Source organism: Leptosomus discolor, chromosome 7, assembly GCF_034619465.1.
Source record: "Leptosomus discolor isolate bLepDis1 chromosome 7, bLepDis1.hap2, whole genome shotgun sequence".
Classification (NCBI taxonomy): domain Eukaryota; kingdom Metazoa; phylum Chordata; class Aves; order Leptosomiformes; family Leptosomidae; genus Leptosomus; species Leptosomus discolor.
The window spans coordinates 51,285,467-51,312,466 of record NC_141397.1 but is presented as its reverse complement, the minus strand read 5'-3'; the positions used below and the strand labels follow the sequence as shown (position 1 = coordinate 51,312,466).

The 27,000-nt window shown below is 36.5% G+C and overlaps 1 protein-coding gene across 16 annotated transcripts in view; it reads left to right on the top strand.

The window, feature by feature from the left end:
- Positions 1–27,000, top strand: part of DLG1 (discs large MAGUK scaffold protein 1) — a 167,951-nt gene that overhangs the window by 127,442 nt on the left and 13,509 nt on the right. For 10 of the 16 annotated variants that reach the window (XM_086468711.1, XM_086468712.1, XM_086468709.1 and 7 more), the window contains 5 exons: positions 11,907–12,021; positions 17,007–17,183; positions 17,983–18,052; positions 23,990–24,023; positions 26,650–26,691. In XM_086468711.1, the coding sequence (XP_086324837.1) occupies positions 11,907–12,021; positions 17,007–17,183; positions 17,983–18,052; positions 23,990–24,023; positions 26,650–26,691 (438 nt within the window). Of the gene's footprint in view, positions 1–11,906; positions 12,022–17,006; positions 17,184–17,982; positions 18,053–23,195; positions 23,296–23,989; positions 24,024–26,649; positions 26,692–27,000 lie in introns of all 16 variants that reach the window. The other 6 variants (XM_086468708.1, XM_086468706.1, XM_086468702.1 and 3 more) reach the window with 2 other exon arrangements.

Sequence of the window (27,000 nt, the reverse complement as noted above, 5' to 3'; positions counted from 1 at the left end):
CTGGTCCAGATTAGACTGCAGCTGATGCTGATTAACCATCCTTGTGTGCTCTGCAGAAGCCAAATAATACTACATCATCACAATGCACATATTTGTCCTCTTGTATTTCTACAGCATGTTTCAAATGTCTTTGTCTATTTGAGGCTTTAAACATTCAGTAGTCCAATATTATATACTTTCCCTGAATCTGTAAACCCATATTTTCTTGTTTATATATATAATGTGATATTTTTGATGTGTTATTGTGGACTGTGATGATAAACAGCTTTCTCCAATTTTGCTAAATTAGATGGCCCATTACTAAGTCATCCTTGCAGTGACTTGTCTGCTTAAACCTTTCCTTTGTCAGTACTGGCAAGGGGTAAGTGTAGGTGTTTATCAGGACTGGACATTGAGCAGGATTTCTGCCTTCATGTGAAACTGTTAGGTAGCTGATTGCAGCACACTTTTCTTCATTCTTTTTCTTCTCTTGTGTCACGTTTCTTTTATCCTGTCCTTCCCAAGTCTTTGAAACATTAGCTTTCGCATTCTCTTCTCCCTCCACCTGCATCAACATCATATATCTCCACTGACCCAGGAACTCTGTCAGTAATAAGGCCAACTGATTTGTTTGTCTGGTTCATGGTCAAATCCCTGCAGCCAGCCCCTGTTGTCAATGCCTGTATTGTCTTGTGAGGGTGTGCGTCCTGTTCACGTTGAATTTGTAGATTGCTCTGTTACAGGATTCATTTTCTAGGAGTCCTCACTCTGAGACTTCCTTTTACAAAGAACAGTAAGGTCAGCATTGCTTCTGGAATATTTGCTTTGGCTTTGTGTCAGAATTGTCAAATATTTCTGTTGATACACATTTGCTCTACCCTCTGCGGAGCTCTTCAGTGTTGCAACAGGTGGGTCAAATTGTTACACCTTGCTCCTTTCATAGGGCTCCCTCAGCTTAGTAAAAAATAAAACTTGTGCTTTTATTTGCCCATGAGTTGTCCTTTGGAGCATCTGGTCACATTTTTGTTCAAAGAAGCCATTCTTGGTCACTGTTTCTTCTGCCAGGGTCCTAGTAGCAGAACAAATGTTTCTCTGGTAGACTATATCCCAGGATACAAGCACTTTTTTTTTCCTTACCAAAATATTATCCAGACTTCATGCAAAAGCAGCAGTTTTTCAGTACTCTCTGGGATTCAGGCTTTAAAAAGAAAAGAATCCCTTCATACTCTGAAAGTTAGAACTCTCCTTTCAGAATAGGAGAAGTAAGCATTTTGGATGGTTCCTGCTCTTTCTGCATTGGAAATAACAGATTTCTTTGTTACCACTTGTCCAAGTAGATAACTTATTGTCTTGAAACATGTATTGAGGTGCTTGACTGATGGGGTTTTGAGTCATTGCACAGAGATTTGCCCAGAGCAACATACGCTGCCTCTTACAAATTTCTCAGCGACTGTCACTTGTAGACTTCAAACCTAGAGCTATACTTACTCCTTCATGATTACTGAAGCATTCAGAACAAGACTGTGTGCGGTTGAGCTGTATTGAGAACGCAGGGCCTATTTGAGAGGATGTGTGTGGGAGATGTTACTTGAATTTCTCCTAGATTGTGGACAGACATCTGACACATTAATCAAACGAAGGACTTATTTTTTTTTAAAGATGTTTGCTCTGCACTACCATCTTGTCTTTCTGAAATAGGGCTTAAAATCTCCATTTGGAGTGAAGATGTTGGAAACATGTTAGGGCTTACTCTACCCTTTTGAAATATGCCATGAAGGAAAAATGCAACTAGGCGATCGAGATCCATTGTAGTTTGGAGGCAAAGTGTGAATTGGCACATGGCCAACTACCTCAGAGAGCTCTAGTACTAGTGTCTGACTTTGACATCTCTGCTTGCCTATTTCTTACTCCTTGTAAGAAAGAGGTTCAGTGGAACTCCAGCTGTCAGCTTCTTTCAGGTCTGGTGTGGGACATAAGTTGGAGCATATACTCACTGTTCATATCTTAGAGATTAGTAAAGAGAACGTTTCCTTAAAGGTTACCGATGGCTGTTATTGTAGGAAAGCAGTCTGTTGGAGATTTGATGTTCCAAATAGAAAATATCATCCATGTGATTGAGTGTGCTTGATAGAAGTGCTTATGTTCTTTGATCATCTTCATATTTCTGAAATGATAGCTGCGGATGGTGGTCTTTTCCCCTCACTTGATTCATTTCAGTTGGGAATTTTTTTTATGTATCTGTATGTATGTAAGTGTATATAGTTATCTCCACTTTTCATTAATGCCATTCAAAAAAAGATTAATAATTATTAAAACAAGGAATTCATAAAGTCATTGTTCATCATTGGTGTTTCTCAAATGTCTCTGTAAAGATGAAGAGCATCAGTTATAACTGCTCGTATTGCATATGTATTTTATTTATATTCATAAATCCGACAGGATTTTATAAAAGATTCTGACAGCTAGGACAGATCAAGGAGATTCTAGACATCCATCAGGGTTCATTATAACAGGGTAAATAGATTCAGTATGATAGGAGCATTTGGAAGGCACTTGGGACCAGCTCACTTCACTCCCTGTAATTGTATATGACAGTTTGTATGTTCATAGATGTGGTGGGGAATGCTAATTTATGTTTTTACATCCTACCGCATTAACTCTATCGAATTCTTCATTTGTATTTCTCCTCAGACTTTTGGGAAAAGATTTTTGCAAGCAGTTCTCTCACAGAAAAGTCCAAGTAGGCTGTAGAAAAATTGATCATTGGAAAACTTCTATCATGGAAAGGGTTGAATTTTCCATATCTGTCTCTTCAAATCCATGGTTTATCAAACACTAGTTGCTGGACTTGGGGTAGGCTAATACGGCTGAATGATACTGCTTTTATTATATCTGGGCTCAAATTGCATAACTGCTGACTTTTTTTTTCCCCTTGAATCTCCAAAATGTTCCTTGGTTATAGAATCGCGTGAAAACAGATGTAACCTCATTCCTAAAAATATCCTTCTGGGCCTTCATTTAGTTACCAGCAGTGTTCAGTAGATTTGAGAGATGCCTTACAAAATTTTCCTACTATACTGAATCAAATTTCAGCCATTTCCCCCTCTGTGGCAGTGTTCAAGGCCAGGCTGGATGGGGCTTTGAGCAGCCTGGTCTAGTGGAAAGTATCCCTGCACATGGCACGGGGATTGGAACTAGATAATCTGTAATGTCCTTTCCAGCCCAAACCATTCTATGATTCTGTGAATTTATCAGCACTCTTTGAGATAGCTAAAAGCCAAATAAGGAACATTAAGGTGTTCTCCTGTTTACAAAAGTGACTCACACGTCAGGCACTGCTTCTGTAGTACCACAACTGTAGTCAATTGACTTAAGCTTTCTCCTTGTAGATTCCATGCTTTATTTTGCTACTTATCTAGGAGCTACTTTTGTAAACTGTTGAGTACCTGTTGGGTTGTACTTGTACATACATGCACGTGTGTGTTTACAAAGTCTCCCTAGCTGCAGAGATCAGGGGGTTTGAACCTGCTGGGGATGGATGCTGCAGAGGAGGGGTCCATGGTAGGAGAAGAGCAGAAGTTTGGGAAATGGGAATTATCCTGTAGAAGTGTGATGGGGAAGTCAGGATGATGTTCTTGTTTTACTCTTTGTTTGGAAGCTTTTCCTTATTTCCCAACTTGTGCTACAAATTTCTATCTCCTTTCAAGACATTATTCATGAACCAAAAGAGATTTTGCTTTACTGTTAGTTCCACTGGAAACGAAGTACTATGACCTGCAGCAGTTTCAAAGAAAGCGATGTTGCTCCAGTACACAAAAGTATTTTGATGAGCCATTTTCATTTGTAGAGGTTTCTGAGCCATTTCATTTCCCTATTGCTCCCTGGCTGTGCAGAGATACCTCAGTGCCATGCTGCTGTCTCCCTTCTTTGGGTTTTCTACAGAGGTAGAGTGGCAAGGAAAAATTGTGGTATTAGTGTGGAAAAATGAGAGGAGGCTCTAGGCAGTTTGGATATATATGTACCTCCTGGGAGAGGGCATTTGGAGATGGTCAGAATTATGATCATGCTATGTAGCTGGGATACAGGAAGATGGAAGTCTCAGTGCTTGAAGGAATGTAGTGAGGAGAGAAGCAGCAAGGGGGAAGTATAGGACTGTCCAGAGGTGTACAGCCCTTGGAGGGCCCTCCCCTCATTTCACACTGACATTTCCATTGTTATGTCCATCCAAATTATAAAGGTCATCTGTGTTTTGAGGATGACCTAATAAGTACTACCTCAAAATGCAGAATTTCTGGAAGGTTAGATTTTGCCATTCTGAAAAGGTATGAGGTGCCAGTAGGCTACCATAACTGTATTATAGCTTGAGTGCATTTAACTTTAAAAATAAGAATAGCTAAAGAAATACATTGAAAGTATGAAAATATATTTGGTTGAAATTGGAGAGAAAATAATTTTGTGGATTAAACATTTTTTCATAGTTATATTCTACTAGATCAGAACTGGGCAATTAAGTATATAACGTTAGCTGCAATTACATACATATTAACTGTGAAGCCTGCTCTTGGAGGGTTGTGAAAAAGCAAGCAGGCCAAGTGTATTGGCATCAGCTGTCATTCACTGGTCACCCTGACCTTTCCCCCAAACAGGAGGAAAATTCAGATACCCTTGTCATGACAGGAACAGGTAGCAGCACTTTGTTTCCCAAGGATTCACCTGACATACAAAAAATAAAATTATAATTTTAACTTAGTACAGCAGTCTTTTTATGTGAGTTATCAGCTGCTTGTTATTTAGAATTTAGAATCTACATTGGTCTTCTCTTTGTAATTCAGGTGCTCAAATCCATCTCTGCATATCCACTTCTTTTCTGAAAGAGTAGTAAGATGGTTAAGTGATCAGATTAGCTCTGTGTTCTTAGGTGATTGGGGTGGATCAGTGTAAGATTAGGAGAAGGTGGAGCCAAAACCTCGAGAGAAGATTTTAAGGTATTTTTTGTAAAACCTCCTCTTCTGAACTTACATTGTTCATGTAGGTAGTTAACACACATTTTTCTTTCAGCTTTATTAAAGGATATAAGTGATTCTCCATGGCAGAATATATTCAAGGTTCATAGTTCAATCAAAACTCTTCATACTTTGTTAGCTGGAATTTTAGGTGGCTTTTCATGTATTTTTTTTTGTTTTGTTTTGAAGGAATGCATGCATCTACTGAAAATAAGATCCAAGTATGACGACTTTGTATTTTTCATTTTCTCTTGTCTTTAAAACAATTGAGTCAAAAGAAAAAGAAAAAGGATGAGGGTGGCAGGTGGGAAGTTTTCGTAGAGCTTCCTTTTCAGTGGCCAGTATTTGGCCAATTTTTCTGTTTGTGACACTTCATCTATGCACTGTTTTCAAGGGAAATTTAAAACAGAGTAACTGAGTTCTGGGAAATGGTAGCACTTTCATGTCTATGAGCTAAGATTATTTCTGAGCATTTGCTTAAAATGTATTGTAAATCTTCTGTTTGTAAGAGTCCAGCTGAGTAGCAGAAAGCCAATAATGCTTTTGCAAAACTTAGTTTTCAGTATTTGTTTTGTATCAAGAGGATGAGCTTCCCTTGCTTTCTAGTTAAGAACATGGATTGTCTTAACCAAAGGTGATTTAAAAGATCAGTGCATCCCAATTCCATAAAATGAAAAATTCTGTAAAAAATAATTGAAAAAAGTTTACACTGTTCTGGGGTATGTGGTCTCAAGTCTTCCAAATCTCTGTTCCTGCTTGTTTTGTACCTGGTTCTACTCGTTTGCAAGTAATCCGGATTAGTCAATTAAAGTACCTTTAAAATCGTGCCCATTAAGATTAGAGGAAGGGTTCTGCTATATATAGTCCTGATAGAGGCTGTTAGGCGGCTTACACATGTTCTAATCCTTTAAAACCTCAGTCCTGCTCTTTAATATAATAAATAAAATTATTTGTCTTTCTTAAGAGCAGCTCAGTCTTTTACAAGTTGTGAATGTGTGGTAAACCTTCAACAACAGTTTTGGTGAATTCAATTCAGCAGCGACTGGACCTAGTCTGTTTCTGAGTTTTGCAGGCTCTGCTAGAGGTGTTCTTAACTAAATACAAATTCAATTTTTCTAATCTGTTTTGAAATTCTGTGGCCTAGTCTTTCAAGTGATTAATGAGGTACAAGCTCATTACACGTTAGAGTGCATGAAAGCCACCAATAGGATGTGAAATGCATTTTGGTCCCTCTCAGGTCATGTTAATATAAAAAGACAAGCATTGAAACAGTAGTATCTCATAAAAAATGTTTTATGATGTTTTTATTGTGGTCCATACATTTTAATAGGTAACCTCTTTGTTAGCGTTTTTGAGCGGTTGTACTAAACGTGCTATAGTCCACAGCTGCCTCTGCCAACTGAAATTTATACTACAGTCTGTAACAATGAAAGTTGTGCAAAACATCAATGATACCTGTGAATTTATCAAATACCAGTATGGATAATCAAGGGATGGTGGTAGTACGTGACTAGAACTTATAAATACAACTTCAGTTGTCTGCATGCTGTCATGCTGCAGCAGTCCTGCCTCACAAGCTTAGAATTGGAAAAAAAAAAAAAAAAAAGTCAAGACAAGATCAGTGTGATGGTGGCCATCTGACTTTACTACCAGGCTCTGTTTCTCATTTTGTTTGGAGGCACGATGAAAAGGAGAATTGCGTATTCTGAGAGTGGAGAAAAGAATGTGAATTGGTAGTTATATAAAATTGTCAGCACAAGAGTCCTTCTTTGACAGATCCAATGGGCCTTGCTAAAGGAGGGCTTTCCACAGACAGATGGGAAGAAGGAAGCAAGGGGCATACTTTTTTAATTAAAGTGAACTTTTTCAGCTCTTCGTGGGTTCAGTATATGTAAGAATCTCTGCTTCTCAGTGCTGTGCTGCCATCTGTTCCCTGTACACACATCCATGCTTCCATGAATTGCTTTTCCTTCTGTGCCGTTTGCTAAATATTCCATCCCTTGTCATAGTCTTCTGGTCCTTTGCCCCATTTGCTAGAACATGTGTTCCAGACCAAATTAATTTTCCTTGCAGCCTCTTTTTCCTTTTCCCCTGCCTGTATAGCCTATGCACCTTGTATCTGTGTGTATCACTGTCGTCTTGTTGCCCACCAGGTAAGCAGTCCAGGAGAGTTTCACTGGTCAGACCTTTTCTCCGAAGTTTTGATTTCTGGTAAAGTAAACACTGATATTGAAAACATTAGTTTTCTATGTAAAATCACTTTAGGAGTTTGGGAGCAGAGGAATCTTCTAGGACTGTCTAATCTCTGCTGTGCCTTCCCCCTCCCTTTTTTTTGTTGGTTGCTGTGCAATATGTGCAGACATGAAATACATGAAATAGAGATTATTCTAGTTTTGCACCATCTGCTTATCCAGTACAATTTTAAAGTTTAAACTTGAGCCCAGATGTACCCGTCCAATGTTCTTCACAACTGATTATATGTAAACCTGAGTAGGCTTTGGGTTTTTTTTTTCTTTGGTGATGGTGGGGTTGGATAAGCGCCATGAATTGAAGCAGCAGATGCTTGTGCTTCATCAAGCTCTGTGTTACAGTAGCAGGTTCTACTCCCTCCCTGCCCCTAAACTTATTGGAAACTTTGAGAAAATCCTAGCCAAGAAGAGATGTTGTTATTCTTATGTTCTTATTTTGTTGTATTTCATGTTAGTCTTGCTGCCTGTTACCCTTTATTTGATGTGTTGCATCAGCAGCCTTCCTAAAATTCAGAACCGTAGAAGAGATCCTGAGTTAAGTCTCATTCGCTGCTGTTGCATATACATCAGGTTTCAAGTCCTGGTCAAATTCTTACCTGAAAGGATTGAGGGTTTGGACTGTATGGCTTTGCTGTTTTGTGGTTTGGGTTTTTTTTTTTAATTCCATTGGGGGGTGGGGGGGGGCGGTGTTTCTTGTGCCACCGAAGTTCTTATTAAAATACTCTTTCAGAATCTCAGTGTTTTGATGGCTGTGGAAGTTGGAAACGTATTTGTAGATGGAGTTCGTATGACCAGCCTATTCCATTTTAGTTAAAGTCAGTTTTGCTTTTTCATTAAATAGCTTGTGTCCTTTCTGTTTGGTAACCTTTGTCACATTAGACCAGAGATCAATCATATTCCTTCTCAGCCAAGCTCTCCATTTCCTTTTAACCAGGAAAGCAGCGTGTCCTTTTTATCTTGTTCATTGGGCCTGTTTCAGCTCCAAGTTTCTGGAATGTTACAGTGTCAAAATAAAACTTTAAGAAAAAGTTTTATGTTTATATGCGCATTGTATGGTTTTGTCACAGCCAAAGTTGTGGAAGTTTATTCTGCTGTTTACTGTGATTTAGGGAAAAAATACCATCAATTTTGTTGTATACTATATATCTTATATTATGCATACCCCATAAGAAAGAACAGAATTGTAAAGAAAAGAGTTTTCTAGCATTTGGGAGAATCTAGGGAGGATACACTGAATGAAATAGGTAACATAAACCTACAGTGAAATTCTGTAAACACTGAAAATACTGGAAGATGGGAGAGTACTTGAAGGGAAGGTATCACTCTGTACTTGCCTAGTCTCATCCCTAAATACTTGCTTTTGCATCAGTGTGAGAGACAAGTGTTAAGCTAAGATTGTTTTCTTGGTTTTGTCCAGAGCTTCTCCTTTTATGTTACTTGCTCTAAGGGGTTTCTTAAAGTCATCTATGTCTGCTACACGCGTTATATAAAGTCTTTCATTAGTGTAAATTTGATGCTACTTCTCTGTAATGGGTTTGCTTTTTTCATTGCATTTAGTAAGTAGTAAGGTATTACTGCAGGTATTGATTAAAAATGTAGAAGTATGTAGGTAGTTTTCTGGTGCTTCTGTAGTCAAACAAAATTGCATTTTGTGTGGATTGCATTTGATACACATGCATCTCAGATATAAGTCTCCAGTCTTGCTACCAGCTGTTGGCTATTGATGTTCCCTCTTGTAGAGCACATAAGGTGGAGCAGCTGTGGACAATCTTCTGACTGCTGTCCTGCAGTTTCTGTCCTGCAAATAGTTTTCTACATGTCATAAACTACTGGGTGGCGTGAATATTCTTCAGTTTAACAAGAGACTGAAGGTGCTAGAGACAGTTGATATCCAGCTCTTGTTAATCATAAAGATAGAAATATAACCTCTCCTAGAGAGATTAGCAGAGTTCACACTTTGCTTTATAATGCCAAAGTTGAACCAAGCCTAGTTAGTCAACAGGGGGTGGGTGCTGATCCTCTGGGTACCAAACTGGTACTGATTTTCTGATGCTACCAAGAATCCTACTGTTTGTCTTTTTAGTCTCCAGCATTAGTTTCAGTACCACTGTATCTAATACCAATACCAAGCTTTCTGTTTTAAAAAGCAAAATCCTGTCTTTTTTTCAGCTCCAAGCCCAATGATTTTGAGATTTCTAGTCATCCTCCCAAAACCTTCTGTAAGAGGAGTATAGCTCAAATTTTTAGCTTGCTCTACATCAAAGCAGCTCACCAGATTCCATCTGCACAGAATGTTTAAGCTTTTCCTAAATATGACATCTCTTGGCACCCCTTCTTTTTGAATATAGAGCCTGCTCAATCCCAGTCCATTAGTTTCCTTTTTTGCTTTATTGGTATGGCAGGAGCCTCTGCGTTGAAATTATTCTCCTTACTCCTACAGATGTCCCTGTCACTCATTCAGCACTTACTTCCCAGAATTCTGATGAGAAAAATTAAATTACTTCAGGAAACTGCAAGACCAGCAAGGTGAAGATGATAATGGGATAAAGTAGAGTTGAGTTATAGTAAGGAATAGCTTCCCCTGTTAACTCTTACATACTACATAGGAGGATATCTAATTCTTCCAACAGATGACACGTTATACTTTCTTAATAGAAATTTGTAGTCTTTTCCAGTAGTTATTGCAAAGAACTGCAGATATTTTCAGTACTCAACAGGCTGTAGCACAAGAAAATGCTTGGATTATCTGGTCTTTTCCATGCTTACTTTCTTTTCACACAGGGAGCATAAAAAAATCTCTTGTGTCAGAAATTTCAGCTACCATTCTTGTAGTATGTTTGAAGTTTAGAGCTTTAATCTCCCAAAACACCCAAGAAACAGGCAAGAAGCTTAAGAGATCATTTCTGAGGTTTAAGTGAGTAAAATGAGGAGAGTTACAAAAGGCCATGCAGTGCAGAAGTAGCACAGCAGGAGTACGCTATTCTCTCTCTGCATCTAGATCCTTCCCCGAAGGGATGTTGCTTTCCAAAAAATGTCACTTGCTCACGTACCTCTTAGGTTACCATCCTGTCATCTTAAATTCTTTTGCTATTAGTGAGAGCATTGGTAGTGGTGGAAATAATGTTTCTGTTCTTTTTGCCAAACAACCTCATCAGTCTGATTTAGTGCGGTAAATTATTTGATCTGGACTTTATTTGTAAAAAGGCACTTGATGCTGTTTTAAAAACTAAGATATCTTAAATACTAGCTTTTTGTTTTAAAGGACAAAAGTCAGGGTTATTTAAGGGACTGTTCATATTGTCATAATCTGGATAGGGTGAACTATAGTTGCTATTGCTAGAGCATCAGATTTATAGTAACCTTGATGAATGAAGTGATGTACCAGAAACTGGTTAGTCTGTAAGCCTTGGTGCTCACTGTCTGATGAGTGTGTGGGGGGAAAGTGCTACAGAATGTAATATGATAAATAATTCATCGTATTTAGATGACTGTTGAAGGAGCCTTAGTTCAGAGATTTTTCTCAAGATTTTTGCATTAAAAGCAAAGAGCCCCCTCTATCAATCCTGCATTCCCTGAGTGAATTTGATGCCTGCAGGCAATGAGAGTGCAGCTAGGAAGAGCAGCACATTACCCGGTTCAGCAGCTGCTTGCTGCACACACCCTGGCTCTCCCAGTGTTGCCTTGTTATAATCTGGCATCACGTGGTCTCCTGGCGAAGGTGGTGGCTGCAGAACGTTCCCTTTAGCTAGGAAGGTTTTACAAGTGGATCTGTTGATCCTGAAGTCCAAACTATTCAACTGAAGGGAAAACTTACTTGTTTTGAGTTCATATTTTATGCTGACAGCATGTAAGTACCTCACTTCAAGAAATTTTTGTCCTGAAGAAACTATTTCTATTTTACTGCCTGCCTTTGTAGTTAAAATCAAATGCATTTAGGTTAGTTTTATTAGTACACAGTGCTGCTTAAGAACACAATCCGTTTTTCCAGGATTAACATTGTACATAATTCTATAGAGGGAGTTTGCATCTCTCGTGCCATTTACAAATGGATCGAGATTCATGCCAGAATTCTGGATTTTTTTTTTTTTCCTTTCCTGAGCTCCCATGGGAAAATTGTCTTATTCAGAAGATGTTTTGCATCTTTCCCAACTTGTAGTGCTAAATTCTTTATCTAGTTCAAGTCCAGTAATTTTAAAGTACAGATGCTTTTCATTCCCATTTCTTAGCATTTAAAATTTAAAATATACAGTTCTTGATTATAAACTGACATTTCACATGTATGTTCTGAAGGTTTTTTTGTCATTGATTAACATTTGTCTGTATCTCTTTATTACTATAAAAATGGTAACTATTAGTAGAAATGTTTGTCTTTATTAGAAAAAATAGTTACTGTGGACTATAGATTAAAACATGGTGGTTTAAAGTATAATTTGCTTATTTGCTTTGTCTAATCACAATTATTTCAAATTTTATTTCAGTTAATATTGATAAATGTAAAATTTATCATACATTTTAATTACAAAACATAATTCTTAATAATAATGTTGGAATTTTTTTCTTGCATTGAAAAAGCTGTAAGAAATGCTTATTCTCTTTGAGTCTTTCAGCATTTTTGTGAGTGAATTAATTGCTGAAGTTCAGGGGAAATTAATTGCAATGCTTCCCTTTCTTACAGAATATAGCCGTTTTGAAGCTAAAATACATGATTTACGGGAACAGATGATGAACAGTAGCATTAGTTCAGGATCAGGATCTTTGCGAACCAGCCAGAAGAGATCCTTATATGTCAGGTAATCATCTTTTCCACAGGTTTGCTAGTGTGTTTTTCTGCAGACTTGATATTTCTGTATTTGCATTTTTGTACACTTATTTACTCATTATTGAACTCAACAAATGGATATTTGTATGCAAAATATATTAAAACTAAAACTTAATTTAGGTTGATTAATGTAATATAGCTGAAAAAGAAGTAATAGCCCTGAGAACCACGTATGAACTTTGATGTGCTATTAGTTGCTTTTTGTCCTGCCTCTCAGAGAGATGATAATCCTTCAGCAAAAAACATATATTTATTCTTTAAGTCAGTGTATGTGAAGTCTTAACAACTTGCTTTAATTCAGTTTGTGTTTTTGTGTCAGTAGTTTTCATATTCTCCCTTGTTCAGTTCTTGAGTTCACATATATACTCTCCCTTTGCTTAAGCTTTGACAGATTTCCATCTCGTTTCCTTCAGCTTGCTTCAGTTGTGTTCTCAGCTTATATTAAGAAATTTTATTTCTATACCCAATAGCATTTTGTTATAGAATATTTTCCATGGTAACCAAGAGAGCAAATTCATCAAAGCAAATGAACTAAATATTCTTCATTACTTTATTCCTGTAGAATTAAATGTAAAGAAGGCTAAAAGGAAGTGGAAATACAAGAGAGCATGAAGCAGTTAAGAAAATAGGTGGTTTCACTGCAAAATTGTGGCAAGGTGCAGCTCATTAATGTGCCAGCTGACTCCTACAGCAGTTACGCTGATAAAGCATAATGTTTGAAATATGGCATATGAGTAAAAGGGTTGAATTTTTAAAAATAAATTGATTTTTGAGTTCACTGAACCAGTTCATCTCTGGGTTGAATAAGAGCCAGCAGTAGCCTCTTGGCAGGGACCAGAATATTTCAGTAGAGCAGATGAGACTTCCGTAGTGCTGGTGCTTGGGTTAAACTTGGTTTAAAATGTTATAGAACCCCGCTGGCTTACCTGCTAAATCCCTAGGCTCAGGTGCTACTGACTTTTTCCATTTGAAGCAGATACTGTTTTGTTCATGGTGCTGTATCTGTTGAGCTATGGGAAAGGAAGCAAGTCTTACACAAGGCAGTTACCTGAGTAGTTGTGTCCATGCTCAGAAAAGTCAGTCCTTTGCAACCTGTTTCTGAATGCTTTGAAACAAGTATAGCAAATTACTCATACAGGGCTTCTGTTCAGGGTGACTATAACACATGGCCCTTATGTTTTGACCTATTATTTTAGTAACTTTATCTGGATTCTGGTTTTGCAGAGCTGATATTTTTCTATTTTTTTTTTTTATACTTCGTCTGCCTTAAATATTTTTTGGGGTCAAAATTTAGATCTCTAAGCATAAATGCCTGAAACACTAAGGATAAGTGCTTGATATCACAGTTATCCATATCTTAGAATTTCCCCAGGTAGATGTAAATATGGATATTGTGGTGAGATCTTCCTTTCCATAATCCCAAGATTTATCTCTTTAGCCCTCATCATATAACTAAGCCTAAACAATTCTAAATGATTTTATTTTGCTTGGTTAGCTATAGCCTGGTTAGGTTCTAAACCGCTTATTCTCATGTTCACACATGGGCCTGGTATTTTAGGCTACTGACAAGCATTTTGGGTTATGTGGCTTTTATTCCACCAATGGAAGTTGTTATGTGTCAGTGACTATGGCTGAGCTTTTGACTTTGCCAAGTGCTGCAGAAAATGCAGCCTTCTCCAGGCTGTTGGCAGAAGCCTCGAGGAGATGGGTGATTCCCTTTCCAAGAAAGGTTTTTGAGACTCTGTAATCAGCTTTGTTATAAGTCAGAACAAAAATCTAAAATGCAGAAATTCCTCAGGAAAAGTACTTTTCCACCCACGTTTCTTTAACAGAGGGTGCTGCTAGGGCTTTTGAGATATACTCTTGTCATCACACCAAAAGATGCCAAAGATCAGTAGGCAATTTGGTATGCCAGGATGGGTTCACATCTGTTCTGTCTTGTTTCTGATGTAATTTTGACCTCACTGAAGTAAGTTTTGTGAGTCTCTTCACATATTGCTGGATACTGACAGAATATGTTAGTTATCCAGCTTATTCCGTATTATAAGTCACTCTGGTATGATCATTCTGTGCTTTTAATTGTACCGATTCAAAGGCAATTTTAGTAACCAAAGTATCTTTTTTTTTTTCTGTAATATTTGGTTTTGTATGTGCCTTAAAGGATTCCAGTTATATAACGTAATGCTGAATTGAATGGTAAATCCAACAGTAAAATGTTTATAGGCATTCAACCACAATTGTAGAAAACCTATGGAAAGTACTAAAAATAATAATCTGTGGTGATTTCGCAAAATCATGGTAACGAAGTAGCAAACAAAATGTGTCCTTGTAACTGAAACTTGCTATCTTTATGAACAGTCTGCCTGTAAACAGCGTTTTGGGGGCGTTATGTAATACTAAGGCAAAAGACGATTGTGTTTGCCTGAAAATAAAATTTGAAGTAAACTGGCAGATTTTTCTTCTTAATTGTATGTATATCAATATATGATGAACAGCAGCATAACAGACAGTCCTTGGAGGGCAACACCAATACAGCCATTCAGCAGCAGCTAACTCTTCAGTTGCACATCTAATTCTCCCTCTCACTCCGCGCCCTCCCCCTCCCCGTTAAGATGTACAGATTTAATGGCCTTCTCTTATTTTCACTTTATATTTCTTTTGATCGTTATCTAAGAGGAAAGAGATTCTCTCATACAATGTTTCTGGTTTTGCATCCGAACTGTATTTATACGCTCTTCTCCATCTGCAGATTCAAAAAGCACAGCGAAATGGTGAGATACCTTCATGGTATCAAGTTCTGTGATGATATGCTGACGGGGAGTAAATTTGTTCCACATTTTATCTCATCTTGTATGCGAAATCTCAGTCGGTGCAATGTGTGCATATTCAAAGTTGAAAATTACTTTTACCTTTGTGCTTTCTTCTGACCAGCATGATGCATTTCAAATTCAAACAGTGGTGCTGATTTCTGCTTGAATCGGAGCAGAAAATGGTTACCTCTTTAAGTGGAAGAAACTTTACAGTTTTGAAATAATTAAGAAATTTTAACTAAATCCATTGAAAAATAAGACCTGGCATTAGCACGGGGCCTGAAAAGTGCATGCAGGAGGAGTTTAATTGGGCATCCCTATGTTATTCTGATAGTTCAAACACCTAGGTTCAAACAGTTTTCCCAAAACCTCAGAGAGAAAAAGAGAACCTCCTTCATGCATTCTGAAGTGGTAAGATTAATTCATGTTTCATGAAAGAAGACGTGGAGATGCTTTTGCTGCAGGTTTCCTGATTGCTTTGTTCAGCCAGAGTACTCTTAAAAGAAGAAATACTTCCATAAAACTTGATCAACAGCCTAGGATATTGAAAGTAATGAGTGTGGTCAGGTGAAAAGACGTTCTGGAAAATTTGGCACTGTTAACACAGCCGTTAAGGTTTTGGCTTTGAAGCATAAACATTCGTGCAACATGCAACTTAACTTCAATTTCTGTAGACTTGTAAATGAAGGAACCGAGAAACCTTTTTTAGTGCTGTTTGGTTGCTAAGTAATACAAGATGAAATAAAAGGGAGGACTTGGTGCTTTCTCTGTAAAATAGACTTTAGGACTTTTCATTTCACTTAAATAGAACTTTAGAGTAAATATCATGGGACTTCAAAGCAGCAGTTGATCAGGAATACCAAATTCATTTTTAAGTAAGTTTGTGTTTATAACTTACACTAGATAAATGTATACATGGTATTGTTAATCCGTAATAAAAGGCTCCATACCAGGGAGTTAATAAAAGAGGGGTTTTTTATATACCAGTCTGTAGATAAGTATGTCGTCTTGACTGTGAAATGAGTTCTCATTTGATGACTTGCCAGGCATACAGGAAAAGCCATTTTAATCAGTTGGAATAGAAGGAGGTTTTTTGTCAATTCTGCTTGCTTTTTGGCTCATTTATTTGATTATTATCAGTTCCCAGTGTTCCTATAAATTTTAGCTGCATAGTTTTGTTATCACTGTGTGACACCCTAATTCATCTTATTATAAAACTGTCTTTGTCATCTTTGACATTTTTCCCCAATAAAATTATTTTTCTTGAAGTGACCTCACCAGAGGAAAGTATTTGATGAAACTGCCATTCATTGTGCAAAAGCTATTCTGTGTAACCGTTTGTTTTCGTAAGCAAGCATAAGGGGAAAGGAGTCAGTACAAAGTAGGCGTGAATGTGGACATGGATGATAGTGGACTTGCATAAGCCAATCTTGCTGGCAAAGGGAATGTTAATAAAACTGTAGCCACCCAGCTGGTGTTCAGGTATTGCTAGTGCCTATTATTTGAAAACAGGCTTACCTTAGAAAAAAAGGATGAGATTCTCTTGAAATGGTTGGGGGTTTTCCAAAAGAACGCAAATAAAATTCTTTGCCTTTGGGTACTACAGGAACAAAGTTGTGTTCAGATCTTATTTCGAAGTTGTGGGTTGTTTTTTTTTTCCCCTACAACCCTGTGAGCAGGATATTGACTTTTATTTTAAAGACAGACAGTAATTTTTATTTACTAAAATAATTCCAATTTGTAATTTGATATAAACCAATGTACGTTACAGAACTTTCAACAGTGATACATGCTTCCAATACTTGCTTGCCTTTTTTTATCCTAGGCTGAATGTAATTTGCTGTATGCAAAGTACTTACTGAATTGAAGGAGGCATGTTCTGTGGACCTTTTAGAAGTACTAGAGTTTTGCTGTGGATGAAGTTTGTTCTCATTCAAACTTACAAATCTGTGTGGATACTATACTACATATTCTCTGTGTATGTGTGTATAGAGTGAGTGCGCTCAGCATTCTTGTTTTAAGCAACTGTCAGAATGATGCAATCATTTAGGAACCACACAGGCAGTTTGCTTCATGTTTCGTGCTATTCATACTCCCCTGTTTTCTTTCTTTCTTTTTCTATGTTTAAATTTTCTTTTCAATGTAGAGCTCTTTTTGATTATGACAAGACTAAAGATAGCGGCCTTCCAAGTCAAGGATTGAACTTCAAATTTGGCGATATTCTCCATGTCATTAATGCTTCTGATGATGAATGGTGGCAAGCACGGCAGGTAACTCCAGATGGAGAAAGCGATGAAATTGGAGTTATCCCAAGCAAACGCAGGTATGTCATCTTTTATTGACTTTGAGATGTCCACTATTAAATGTCTAATACGATTAATACAGATACTGCATATGCTTTGCTCTTTGTTAATTCTGTACCACATCAGCCACTTGTTTGGGTTTGGTTTTTTTTTTTTTCAAGTAGTCTGTAGTGGGTTTCTGTCTAACTCAATGAGAAGTTTGTTAAAATCCTGTTTAGCCTTGGGAGTTGTGTTCTGAAGTTAATAAAGCTGGTCCAAGTCCATTTCTCTGTTCTCCCTATAAGCAAGTTATGGGTTTAATAACATTATGCGTGAGTTTAATAACCTTAAACCAGTTATGTAAGAAAAGGTGCAAAGTGAATTTTATTTTAATCATGACACTATTGTGAATTCTTTCTACCCGAAACGTGGAAAACTGGCAGGTCTTTCTTTGGTGGACAGAGTAAACAGAGAAGAGGTCTTTGTTGGTGTGCTGGAGACCCAAATAAGCAATTAGGTGATCTGAATCTTAGTATCTGCTGATGACTCATAATTGCGGCTGTTCACTTACTATATTGTGTTTTCTGTTTGCACCCTCTGGATTTGTTGAACCTATATAATCACAAAATATTCCAATACCCTCATAGCTCATCATTTGAGAAATAATACCCTACTTTTCCAATACAATTTGCCATTATCAGGCTTCGATTTTCTGAAAGTGTCATCAGCAATACAAATCTATACTACAAAAGGTACACCTATATGCTGACGTTGTAACAAGTAATAACTTGAAGTTCTGGAATTTTGCCAATTTACTATTTTTGTATGTTTTTTTGGTAGAGTTGAGAAAAAAGAACGAGCCCGTTTAAAGACAGTGAAATTCAATTCCAAAACAAGAGGAGATAAAGGGGTGAGTTAATGAAGTGCTAATTACAACTGCCATTGTGAATGGTAACATTTTTTGGTGGTTTATGTATGCAGACTGTTTCAGATTTTAGCAAAAAGATTAAACTCTGCCAAAGAGAAATAAAATAATTCTGAGCACCAAAGCAAACTTTAATTGTCAAAACACTGCAAATCGTTTAAAGAATTAGCTCGAATATGTTATCATTAATAATGTAATGGGAGTTGTAGCTACTAATCAAGTATTGGGTAGTGCCATTTCTAACAGCTCTGCAAGTGCTGTTCATAAAGCAGCTTGGTCCTTTAGTATGGATTGTAGTCCTGGCCTCCTTTTTTTTAGGAAGGGCCTTACTACCAATTTTCAGAAAAAATAAAATATTCCTATCTTTAAGTTTTTCTTAATGCCTCCAGAAAACAAGGAAGTAAAGCTCAACAGGGTACCTACGATGAAATGAGATTTTATGACGTACACAGTTACACAGACAGCATAAAGTAACTTTGTTACAGTTATGGATGTAGAAGCATGCAAGGGCTTAGGCCAACCAAAACTCGAGGCTAGTGCCATTGCTCACCAGAATCAGTTTCCATCTCACAACTGTTTTTTCTCACTGCCTCCATTGGTGCAAATACTGATGTGGCTGTGCTCAAATCATATGAAGTAGCTGATGTGGGTGAAAAATAACCCAATCCAAAAGAAATCCTGGTTTTATATTTAGTCAGTCCCTTGGTCCAGTTCACTGCCCAATATGCAATCCCTGTCCCAGTACACATGATGGGAATGAGTGGTGAGAAAGCAGTATAGCTACTCAAGTAGCAATAGGAATGTTTGTAGATGAAATTATATCAATTTCATAATGTTACGGCAGTTTTGTATTATTTTAAGTGTGCAACTTTTTAAAATGTTTTGGTCATTTTGAAATTTGGGAAGCAATTTCACAACCTTACAATTTCTACCGATAGTATATAACTGTAATTTCAAGACTTAGGTATATGCATTTTATTCTGAAGAGCCTTATGAAGTAATAAAACATTGTCATTTTTAAAAATCTGAAACATGCTTTATGCTCCTGAGGAAGCTATTTCTTAAATAGTGTTTAGTTTTTAATAGCACTAATGCTTAACATTAGTCAGTCATTATTGTAAATATCAACGGTTCCTTTTAGTAATTTATTTCAGTTAGTGTCTCCATAATTTCAAAAATCACATATATAAAATATTGAAGCTTCAATACTTTATCCTGATAGTGAAGGACTTTATACTTTAAAGACTGTCAAATCCATATGTACATCCATCTGCTACATGGCAAAGGTTTCAGATTAGTTTATTGATGAAGAATATATAATGGTTTTTTCTATAAGTATTTGTTTAAAAGGAAATTAATATCTCTAGTTATTTTCTGATGAACAATTACAGTACTGCCTTGAAGATTCACTGGGTTATTTGCAGGTTTTTTTTTTCTGTTTTGGTGCACTCATATTTTGGTTTTGGAATAAAATGTTATCAAACGATGTGGTGATTTTTAACCTGATCATTTTTATAATTTGAGTTCACTCTTCAGAAGTCACATAAAGAAAATGGCTTAAATACTTCATATTATTTTAATTACATTAAGTAATTTTTCAAATGTTACCATGTTCTTTGAAAGATAGTTGCATGGTTTTGTAGTTTTGTCTACCAATAAACTGCAAACAGTTAACTTAATTAACGATGTATTTGAAGTAGCATTTTGACAATAGCAGACTTGGTGCACAGTGACTGTACTAGCACAGCACCAAAGATACGCATGGAAAACTGAGTGGAAAAGCAACTACGCTTGCCATTGATATAGAACTGCAGTTCTCTTTCTTTAGTAACATTTCATTTTGCAAACACGCTTACACTGTTCACAATCTTTTGCTTCAGCTGTAAATGTTTTAACATTATAGTTTCTCCTAAAGTGTGCTTCCTGTGTTTGTCATGATGATATTTTTCCCCACTAAGTTGTCTGCATCGTACATGTCCTCATGGACTGTGTGCCCTCCTGTGTCTGTGTATGATAATACTCCGTGGTCAGGATGAAATACCAACTTTGTACAATTCTTCAAAATTTCTCCATTAAAGCCTTAAAGAATATCTCTAGTGATGGCAAACATTGAATTCATGTTCCTTTCATTTTAAGGAAAGCTAAAAAATCTGGAGCAGAAATGGTTAAATTTTTTTTCTTGTTTGTTCCTTTCATATACACATTTATCTCACTTTCTGTGCTGCTTCTGTTTTAATATATTCTTGCTTATGATGCCTGTTTATGATTTGCAGTGAGCTTATGAGAAATTTAATACAATTACTATGCATTTTCAACTAATAAGCAATTCTCTCAAGCTTTTTATAATCATGGTATCTTTTAAAAATAATCTTTTGGCTAATCTTTTATGCAAAATCAGTATAATATTACTTTTATTTTCTCTATTTTTGGCAGTGGAACTGACTCTGACCATTATACATGCAGTATATAAAATTTAATATTTGTTCAGTAAGATGTACTGTACATAAAGTTAAAATAATTATTGTTATGAAATAGTTTCAAAACTAAAATGAAGAACCCAACTATGTTTTATGAAGCACAGTAAATCAGCCACTCCTTTTATTTTAACTATACAAATTGCCCTCTCACTACCTCAGTTAAACTGCAACATTTTAGCTTTGTTATATTCATTTCCCCTATTCTTTTGCCCAAACTGAGAGACTTGTTCGAATGGAGCAATTATATAGGTGTAAGACTTACACTTTTTAAACTTCGTTATAGTATTTTTCAGTATACTGAGCAGAGATCTCTTCTGGGCATATTTCCTTGTTGCCCTTGTTCTGTAGATTACATTAACCTTTCTGATTATGAGAAATCAATTGCAGTGACTTGTTGACTTCAGATAAAGAAGGTCAGGAGGACCATAACCTAAAACCTTGCCCATGATTTGCGTGTGGTTCCTGCAAGCATGTGATTGGCTCAAAACTAGTTCTTTTGTCCATATGTCAGTTGATAGCTTACCAGTTCTTACAGTGGAATGACAGTTTTAGTCAAACATAGATGCCAGCCAATTAAAGGTTTTATGGATTTCCTACTTAACACAGTATTGCTATTTCCAGAGCTCAATGTCACTGATTGGTGACAGACCCATGGTACCATGTGCCTCTGACACCTGGTAATTTAAAGTAAATGAGTTTTTTTTAAACAATGGTAATGAAAACATCAGCGGATGTTTCAGTATCTGTTATTGCCAAGCAAGTCTGTATTAAAACAGATGGCCAGAGGGACTGTTAACACTGTAGCAGGATGCGGCTTTTGTGCTACGCTGTGGGCATTCTCTTTAGAAGGGCAAGTGGAAGTTTTGCAATGGTACCAAAGAAGGTGGCCCACTGCTTGAAAAAACTTTGTCTTGTTTGACCACTGGTTGTTACTATATTTCATTCCATACTTCATGCTGGTAGAAAAGATTGTGTCTTTTTGCAACTGTATTGCGTATAATAGAGGAAGATGAGGTTACACTGGCTGAAGACAGACAGACAATTACTTGAAAGTTAACATGCTCCAGATTATAGAAATAGCTGTTAATAGTCTTTAATGTATGTATTGAATTTTTTTTTTAAAGTAAAAATAGCTTTAAAAAAAATTGTTCTGTGGAAGTTTTATTACTTCCTGCTGCACATGGGCTCTGCTTGGCTTAGAAATAAACAGTTCCCCTGCAGCATAGGGTCTCAAAACCAAGTTGGGCATTTTCTTGCTTTTGCCATCCTTCCCATCATAGAGTTTCTGCAAACAAAGTGACAAAACCATGACAAATTTCATGTCTTGGCAAAACTGGTCAGATGGTTCACTTATGTCTAAAGATGAAAAGAAATTTCAGGTGGCTTCAACTTAGCTCTATTAATTCTAGTTCTGGGCGTAATTGCAATCAAAATGTTACTGATTTATTTATATGTTGAGTTTCTTCATTGACTTAGAACAGTAAATTAAAGGCTCTGTAGTCACATAATGTCTTCAGCAGAAGACATGGCAAATATTACTAAATTCTGTGTTAACTATACCTGTAAACATATCTGTATATGAATGAAAATGCATTGATGCTCTCCATCACTTAGACAAGGAGCACAATAATTGTCTATATTCAAATGGGTGGATACGTATATGTCGATATAGGTAACTCTAGAAATTCTGGTAGCAACTGAGATGCAGAAATTCTTCAGCAACACGAGCAGTTAATGTCAAAAGTTGCTGAACATGATCCTTGGACATATGGGGGTTTTCACCTGGTAATTTTCTATAAATGCACCCTTGAAAAAATAATTGGCACAATATCAAATGAAATAAGTTTGTATCTTTTGAAAGTTAATCTTGATATTGGGATGCAGACTTACGTAAAGCAAAGTAGTTTCTTTCAGTGAACTTGCAATGAATTGCGATTGTGAAAGACTGAAACAAGGTTTGGTTTTTTTTTAATTGTTTGGATATTTTAGCTAGACACATTTCTTTTTTTCCTTTTGTCCTATTTCACTGTTAACTTAGTTTTATTGTAAGAGCATTTGGTACAATGCCAGCTTTTAACTTCCATTTTTCTTTACTGTATGATATGTTATTTAGTAGTCATCACCACAAAGTATTTACAGTTTTCCCTTTGCAAATGGGTGACACTGGAAAATACTTCTGGTGTACTGTTATGATGTCAGCTGTTTGCAAAAGCATGTGTAAAGCCTTAGCATTTTTTTTGTTTAAATACTGTAACCCCTATATTAGATAATATCAGTTATTTGATTGACTTTGAGTTCATTATGGTTTGGCATCTTGTAACAGCCAAGTTTTTCACATCTTTTTACACTCTCAGCAAGCCTAAATTTGTGAAATGCAGGTCAGGCCATATAGAATCATTTAGATTGGAAAAGATCATCGAGTCCAAGCAGCCTGCCAGTTCTCTCAATAGTAAGCATGTGAAATACAGAGGGTGTGAGCAAAGCCATGATCCCAATTTCTATTTTTAATGAGCTGAGAAGATAGTGTTAAACTGAAATATGCACTGCATAACGTGGTTATAGGAGTCAGCTTCCACAAAGCTGCTGGTCTGGGCCTTTTGTTCACACAGACATTAGACATCCTTTGTTTTGCCCCTCCTTCTCTTCTTCAGCAGTCATTCAATGACAAGCGTAAAAAGAACCTCTTTTCCCGAAAATTTCCCTTCTACAAGAACAAGGACCAGAGTGAGCAGGAAACCAGTGATATTGACCGTAAGTATGTGGCATTCGATGGAGAGCGAAGCACACGTAGAAGGGCCTGCTAGATTGCAGTAGGGTGTTACCATGGAGACAGTTTCATGAGCTGCAACAGGCTAACGAGCTTGAGGTGCCAATGACAAACCAATCTACAAAATCAATAAAACCGTTTGTTTGCTGTTAGAGTAAAATTTAACCCAAGAGTATCCCAGCTGCGAATAAACTGGGTAATACTGTTGAGTAACAAGGTGTACAACAGCCTTCCAGCACTGTCAGTGGTGGTTCCTCATTTCTAACTTGGAGGAGAGGGCACAGGAGCAAAGCAAATGTAACAGAGCTTACCAGCTTCTCGAATCAGTCCCTTTAGACTGGTTTCTTCAAAGTCAGTCATTCTAATTCGGTTTTCCTAATGAAGAGAGGTCACTTTGATTTTCATTGTTGTTGCCAGCACTAAAAAAAAAAGTGTCTTCTCAAAAAGCAGTTGCACAAGTTTGCTAATTCAGACCAGGTCTGCTACAAACTGCGTTCTCTACCATTTGCACCACTGATTACACTTCATGTGCCAATCCGGTCAAATCCTATAGACTTATGTTCCCCTGTGATGTTCTGGGAACTGTCTCCTGTCGTAGCGCCAATTTTATATATTACTGACAATTATTTTCTTTGTGATTGTCTTTTTATTGCTTGCCCTCTGGGGACTACTCTGCAGGAGGTCCCTGACGACATGGGATCAAAAGGCCTGAGTAAGTGATCAAAATACTCCCAAGTTATTTTAACCTCCATCTGAAAAATTACTACTCTTTTTTTATTTTAACAGATATTTTTGAGACTGGTGCTCTGCTGGCATAAGGAGGTTGACTCTCAAAGTGTTTCATGAGCTTTTTCTAGTTTGTAATGAATGTTCTGGGGGTTTTTGCTTTCAGGAACGTGTTACTTGAAGTTCATGTGATTATCACTTTAGGTTTTTGTTGTTGTTGTTCGGAAGCTTACCGGCGCTTACTTGTTTGTCCTTAATAGTACTGTGTTTTTAAATTTGGTGGTTATTTTTTTTATGTCAAGTTTATCTTGTCTTTGTGGTTTTATTTATTTAAAAATAACCTCTGGCTTTTTACAGTAATAGTACAACCATTGCTGTAATACTTGTAACTAGTTATGGTTTTCAATCCTCTCTCTAGGTGACTGACATTTACAGCTACTTAAAACAAACAAAAAACTTTGCTTAACAAATGCCATGAGAGTTTTTCTGTCTGACTTATTTGAACTCTTACGATGCTTTTAGACCAGGTAGAGGGGTAGCTAATAGAGGAGACACATAAGCATTTGTTGTATTTCTTGCAGAAATATTGACTACTTGAATACACTAAGATTCAAAAGTTGCTGAGTACTCGTAGCAGATCTGTTTGTGTATGTAGACACCACCACTGTACTAAAATGACAAATAAAGTCAAGACCTTGCTTTCATCACAGATATTAAACACATAGATTATTAGGCATTTATGGAATAGCAAAATTAGTCACTAAAGATATGTGACTGAAGGTCATCAAAAATAGCATTTCTTCCTGGGGCATAACTGTTATGCCCAGTGTTCCTGAAATTACATGTAAGAAGCAGTGTACTTTTATACTTGTCCTCAATCATGAAATAAAAATTCTAGTAGCTAAAACATTAGTTTTCCATTTCTGAAATGGCTACTTTCAAGGAAGTTCTTGGTCTAGAGCAAAGACCTTAGCGACCTTTATGGTCTTATGGTTTAGAGCAGAAGATCATAAGCAGCCTTTATGGCCTTATGATCATACCTAGTTTAAACTATGTAATGTGGTCCAGGAACATCACTAGGTGATTCTGTTACAAAACAAAATGGCTTCTAGCCTGTTTTTGAGCACAGTTAGACTTTTCGAAACTGCCTTACCACGCTTAATGTGAGCTGTGTTACTTGGCTCTGCAAGACTGCTGTTCTTGGTGGTGTTCAACTGTGCCCGTTATCAGACTATCACAACACTTGTTTCCCTTTCATGTTCTACTATGAGGCTTTTAAACATCGCTATTTGCCTCTTCCATGCCAATGTGGACATTCTTTTTCCATGACAAGAAAACAAAATGGAGGTGCATCCAAATTACTGGTACTTGCAAATATTAGGAAGTATTTGTCTGTCTGTCCTGCACAGAAATTAAATGAGGGAGTTTAGTCTAGCTAGAGATTCATGGTTGAAAGATACTAGTTCACTTTATCAAAAAAAAAATTAAAAGGTTAATTAGTTTACATATGATAATTAACTTTTAAAATTTTTATTAATCCCTAGAAGCATACTTTATAACTGTATTCTTACCTCTAGAGTCCTCTTGCTTTCTTCGCTTCAATCTTGTAGGGGAGGAACCACACTGAATTCAATGTAATAGAAAGGTTCCTCATGACAACAATATATATTATTGTATGCACATAGTTAGGTACATAATTTCAAATTACTTGTATTTAATTTGTGTAGCTCAAACACAAGCTTCTTTGTGCAGCCTTAACCTGTGAATGTTAGTGTATAGACACATTCATTGGGTGGCATGAAAATTGATTCTTTAAAATTAAGTTCACCAATATCAAAGTTCATATTTGTTCACCAGATCTGTGGAATTTTCAGGTAACAGAATAGTTTGATACCTGAATTTCTTCAATTGCATTATTTTTTATCATAAATATATTTAACACATAGCTTGAAAAAGTAAATATAAACACCTTGTAGCTACTGAAGTATTTCGATGACTATGCAAAAGGCATGAAATTAATGTAGACAGTCCAGAATAAAAGTCACGAGCTTTTTGAAAACTAAAGCATTACTGGAGGGAAGAAAAGAAATTTAAAAAAAAAAAAAAAACAAAACACCTTAATTCTGCGTTGCACTTCAAGTAAACTGTTTAATATCCATAGGAGAGTGTCTAGTATTGAGTGCGCTACGCTATTTCCTGCAGTATAGTCCAGTACTTCTGCTACAAGACTCTTAACATAATCAATAAATTGTCTGCATAAAAGTTGAAATGCATAATCCCATAGTTTTCACACAACAAAATTAATCTTGACGTGAAAACCTAAAAATTGCAGGGTTATGAGTGAACTATGAATTAGTGTACTTTTTGTAATCTGATGTGCTATTTAATGTTTTTCTTTTTATTAACATCAATTCCTTTCGTATGAAATTAAGCTTGATCCTGAGAGCTATGAGAAGTACCTTAAAACTTTTATATGCAGTATGTATTGATTTCAGCGTTTTGATATCAGTATTGTCTTTCATCTGGATTATTTTGCGTCAATTTGCTTTCTTTTGGACTCATGCCATTAGTGTATGTTCCTTATTTTTTTTCCCATTGTGTTGCAATTTCAGAGCATGTAACCTCTAATGCCAGCGATAGTGAAAGTAGTTACCGTAAGTGTTTTTAAGTTCTTTGTTTATTTAGAACCTTTGTTTAGTAGCACCTTCTTTTGGTTTTGTTTGTCTGTCTTTTCTGGGTATTTACATGTTAAATAGAACTTCCCAGTCACCTTCGGGTGAAATCCATAGTCAGGTGTTTGGTGAGTACTGCAAATTGTGCTGTGTCTTTGTTTTTAAAAAAACTGACTGGAGAGAGTCATTGCAAACTTCCTTTATGGATATTTTTATTGTGGTCTATGATTTTCTTCGTTCAGCTTAATTTGAATCTGTTCCTATTTTTTTTAAATTTTGCGAGTGAACTGG